Raw genomic sequence first — 4,922 nt, forward strand, 5'->3', positions numbered from 1 at the left:
TTTCTCCGGTCCAGGTTTCGTGGAACGCACCCCCTACCCCTCCCTTAATCCCGGCTAGCGTAAGCGTCATAATCCTCGCGAGCACCGAGTTTTCTATGTTCAAAAATGCAGCATCTTACGAAGAGCCCCCTCCACCACGGAGACCGACACCCCCTCGACCCCCACCGCCGCCAGGCCGAACGCATTAACCGGGGCTTCGCCATTGGCCGGGGGACCGACGACGGGCCTATGCGAACTTGCGAAACGACACGCACGTTTTCGGACCCCCGAAAACCATGAGAGGTCCGACAGTATCCCCGAGATCAGTCAGTGGCCGACTGAACCCGAGTGAGCACCGCACGGAGCAGCGACGCCGTTTACGAAGCGAGAGAGACGTATCAAAATATCGGGCGAAAGACGATAACAAATCTCGGTCAGTGTGTGCGGTGCGGTGTCCCATAGACGTGGTTTTGGACTGTCCCGCGACGATGGGCTAAAGTGCCGCCGCGTCGGCGTTTTTTTTCTTTTTTTTTTCTTCCTTTATTTTTTTTGGCCGATCGCGCGACGATGCGTCCCTTCACCGACTCGAACGATGAATCGAACCGTCACTCCAGACCGCCGGGATTGAACACGCCTGTCATGTTATGATACCGGCCGCGTGACCGTCGTTTTCTTTTTCGTTTTGGACATTTTTCCTCGTTTCCCCCGGCGTTTTCCGTTTTTCGAACTTGTTAGAAATAGTGCGCGATGGCGAGCGGCGGCAGCGGTATCCAGCAGCAGTTCCAGCAGCCGTACCAGTGCAAGGAATGCGGGCTGTCGTTCAACTCGGCCGAGTCCCTCGACGTTCACCTGCAGTACCACAAGGAGAACCTGCTCAAGCATTGGGCGGTCCAGGCGGGCGGTTCGCACTCCTCCGACGAGACCAACAACAACATGACGAAGTCGACGACGACGACGATGATAAAACGTGAGTTTAATTCGAACAATTCGGACGGCGCGGAAATGCAAAAGAAGAGTCCGGAGTATAATAGGGCAACGCCCGATCACATCTACGGGCACCCGCCCACCCCGCAGAGTTATCAGAGCGCGTCGTCGCCATACCAGAACCCCGAAAGCGCCGCGTTCTCCCCGAACTTTTCCAATTTCCAAATCAAAAGCGAGGCGCACTCGCCCGCCTCCCACTACCAGCAAAATTCGTTTTCCCCGTACGCGGACCAGCAGTTTTTCGGAGTCGATTCGAACCAGCAGCAGCAATACCAGCAGGAGGTGAACGTCAACAAGGCGTCCGGCGCGCGTCAAACCTCGTTCCGCTATCACCCTTACTCGACGCAACAACCCCAGGCACAGGTGCCCGCCTCGAGTCCCGCGTACCCGCCGCAGCCGACCCCTTCGCCCAGCCCCAAGCAGTGCGACAAGTGCGGTTACGTGTGCGAATCGGCCGCTCAGTTAATCGAGCACAATAACCTGTCGCACCCCTCGACCCCTCAACAATATCCTCAGCATTTCATGTTCGACCACCAGCAGCAGCCGTCCATCAAAACCGAAGAGGACGGTTCCCAGAGCGAGATCCTAGATTTGGACTCGCACAAAGTAGTACACCCGGTGTGGGTGGACGGTAAAGAGGACGAGAAGAGGTCCGAAAACCCGCACTCGGTGTCCGCTATGTTGAACTCGTGGCCGCAGCCGCAGGGCAACATGTTCCAGAACGACCACGGGGTGTTTATGAACGAATCGGAACCGAAACTGTTTCCGGGTTTACCGAACATACCCGACGGTAAAATGTTCGCGCCCAACTACAACAGCAACGCGGTCGTGACGTCGACCAACCAAGAGATCGGCAACGGTCTGGGTCAGAACCAGCAGACGTATAGGCCCTTCGATCACATGCAGCCTTCCCAAGCATCATCTGTGATCTCGAGCACCCCGCAAGTTCCTAATGCGAACGGGGGCGGCGCGGCGCCAGCAGCGCCGCCTACCAAAAGCGCGAACTGGAAATCGAACGAGGCGCGACGACCAAAGACGTACAACTGTACCGCCTGCAACAAGTGGTTCACCAGTTCCGGCCATCTGAAGCGCCACTATAACACGACGTTGCACAAGAACGCGGTCAAATCGAGCGGCCAGCCTGATCCGGCGTCGATGCCGATCAGCGCGCACCACCACCCCACCCGGGAGGCGTCTTCGAGCAAGGAAGATCGGTCGACGTCTGGTAGTCCCAGGGAAGACTCGAGGGGGGAAGATTCGAACAACATGTCGTCCCAATTCGACAGGATCAACCTGATGCCGGGGTTGCTTCAACACCCACCGAACGGCCCATACGACCGGCAACCGAGTATGCATCACACGCCGCCGATGCATTCCCCGATGGCGCCGAGCCCTTTGGGTACCCCGAGTCCGATCATGAACTCGAATTTTCCCGGCATACCGAACGGCAGTCCCCCAAACGGGGAGGCAGGCCTCTCACCCAACACCAGTCTAGATTCGAGAGGCCTGCTGTCGATCGGTTCCCCTCACAATATGGCCCCGCCGCCGCCTCATGGTTTCAACATGATGGCGCACCACCAGACGGGTCCTATGATTTCCCCAATGGAGGGCAACCAGTTTCAGATGTACCCAAACGAGTCGGCCCCCCACGTTACGCAGGCTACGGCTATCAGCAGCCACAATACTACTGGTGAGATCCAGTTCAGTATAGATGGCAGTGCGGTCGTAGTTCAGGAAAGCCAGCCGTTGCCTAGTTTCGCGCAGATCCAGGCGCACCGGTACGGCGTCATCAACTACGGTTTAGCGAACGTGGGGGGCGGGGGTACGGCAACGACCCCTTACTTTTACGCACAGAACGACATGGACGAGTCCAAATCGTTGATTTTTCGCGACGAGAATACCTACAAGCTCGCCGTCCTGACCACCAACGAAAATAACATGTACTCGTCGCCTAGCAACAACAACAATAACAACGACGAGTTGTCGCTGATGGAGCCCGAGATGAACATTACTTTCGACCCGGACGACATAAAGTTCATGAGGAAGGATCCGTTGGCGCTGGAGCCGACCAAGAAGCCGGATTACGAGGAGACGAGCGGCAGCCCGGTGATATCGTCGACAGTCAACAGCAAAGAAGGCAAAACGAAATGCTTCGATTGCGACAAAGTCTTCAACAGGCCTTGCTACTTGACGCAGCACAACAAGACCTGCCACAACGGCGACAAGCCGTTCAAATGTACCAGGTGCGGCAAGAGGTTCTCGTCGGAGGAGATATACAAGGAGCACGCGAGCAAGCACGCCGGAGAGAAGCCCCACAAGTGTGACGTATGCCCGAAGCAGTTTAACCACAAGACCGATTTGAGGAGGCACATGTGCTGTCACACGGGGCGGAAGCCTTACGTGTGCGAGACCTGCGGCAAAGGCTTCATCCGGAAAGATCACATGATGAAGCACATGGAGACGCACGTGAGGAAGGCCCAGAGTAAAAGCGGTGCAATCAGGTCGTGAGGCTTATTTTGTAAAATATTATTTATTTTGTACCCGTTCATTGGCACCGTTTCCATCTGAAAATTTGTTTTCGATATGGTTGTACATATGATTCTATTTTTGTCCGCGTAATTCATTTTGCTATGAAATTGTGACGATCAGAATAACAGAGTTTAAACGCGTAAGACGAATTGCTCAACGGTAATTTTTTATATAGACTCCGAATGACCTATTAAACAATATACAAAAACAGCAATACCTCAGAATCTCAGTTATAAGAATAGATATAAATATATATCAGATTATAATTAATATAAATAAGAGTAAATGTCAATGTACAAACATTTTAGATTTGATTTTTATTTGAAACGAAATGATGATGTAAAAAGAACGATGTATATTCTTGCGTTTGCGCGTTTGGCGCCGTTAAAATTTTGAAGCGACGTTTGTAATCCGGCCATATCGATTACGTCAGAATTTTATCGAATCGCCACCCGTCGCGGAAATATATCTAAAATCCTAGACTTTCCGGAGAGTAATAATGACATTGCAATAAAAGTAAACAACGCATTCCTTTGTACATTTTTCTGTTGTTTTCATTTTACGAAACTGTGAATTGTTGTATATAGTTTTATATATATATCTTTTTTGTTAAATATAGGTAAATTAACTACCTCAGTTTTATGAATTCTGTGCCAATTTTCTTTTTTAATTAATTTTTAGGCCATCTGATGTATCGAAAGGTGGATTAGAAAATTTTATATGCCAAATTTTCGACGAAATCTTGAATACACTTTTTATAAAAATTATCCAACTTTTCGTCGGGCATATTCGTTATCATATTATATTATAGTGCAATTCGACATGATTCGGGAAATGATCACTTTATTTGTTAGGTTTGTAGGAAAACCTTTTCCAAAGCGCGGGAGTGAATTGTATGAAATTTTTTTGGAAAATTTTCCTAGTGAAGACTGTTACCACATACAAGTTAGAATTGATTGTTTTGTTGACATAAGTATTTTAATATTATAGGTGTATATTGTGAATTATTTTCGCCGTCGAAGGATGTTATTGTGGTATATTTGGCACGCCCTGAATGTTTCATTTTTTTAGTTAGACGATGGATGTATTATTTGTTAAGACTGAGACCGCAAGACAGTTGAAAATCTAGGTTGACTATTTTCTGTAAATTTTTTCAAGATAATGTTGCAGATCGTCTGAATGTTATTGTGTTAATTTTTCAAATAATGCAAATAAATACATTTCATTATTCTTTTGTTTCATTTTTTTGTTTTTCCGATGCACGAATTTAATCGAAAAATGCGGACCTAGGCCAGCTAAAACACAAGGTCGGTCAAAAGGTAAGTAAGATATTTTTTTATTGTATTTATCATCATTTTCTTTTATCGATATCATTTATTAGCTTTTTGCTTCAACAAGTCATGGGCAACAGACTATTTAACAAACGCGGA

At 49.0% G+C, this 4,922-nt stretch overlaps 1 protein-coding gene across 1 annotated transcript; it reads left to right on the plus strand.

Moving 5' to 3' along the window:
• The first annotated feature begins 527 nt into the window (after positions 1-527).
• On the plus strand, positions 528-4,654 carry LOC132696441 (uncharacterized). The gene has a single exon (XM_060661255.1). The coding sequence runs from the start codon at positions 727-729 to the stop codon at positions 3,469-3,471; it is 2,745 nt and encodes a 914-aa protein (XP_060517238.1). The 5' UTR covers positions 528-726; the 3' UTR covers positions 3,472-4,654.
• Positions 4,655-4,922: the final 268 nt, after the last annotated feature.

The sequence above is a fragment of the Cylas formicarius genome, unplaced genomic scaffold, assembly GCF_029955315.1.
Source record: "Cylas formicarius isolate icCylForm1 unplaced genomic scaffold, icCylForm1.1 PGA_scaffold_1__22_contigs__length_36826433, whole genome shotgun sequence".
Taxonomy (NCBI): Eukaryota; Metazoa; Arthropoda; class Insecta; order Coleoptera; family Brentidae; genus Cylas; species Cylas formicarius.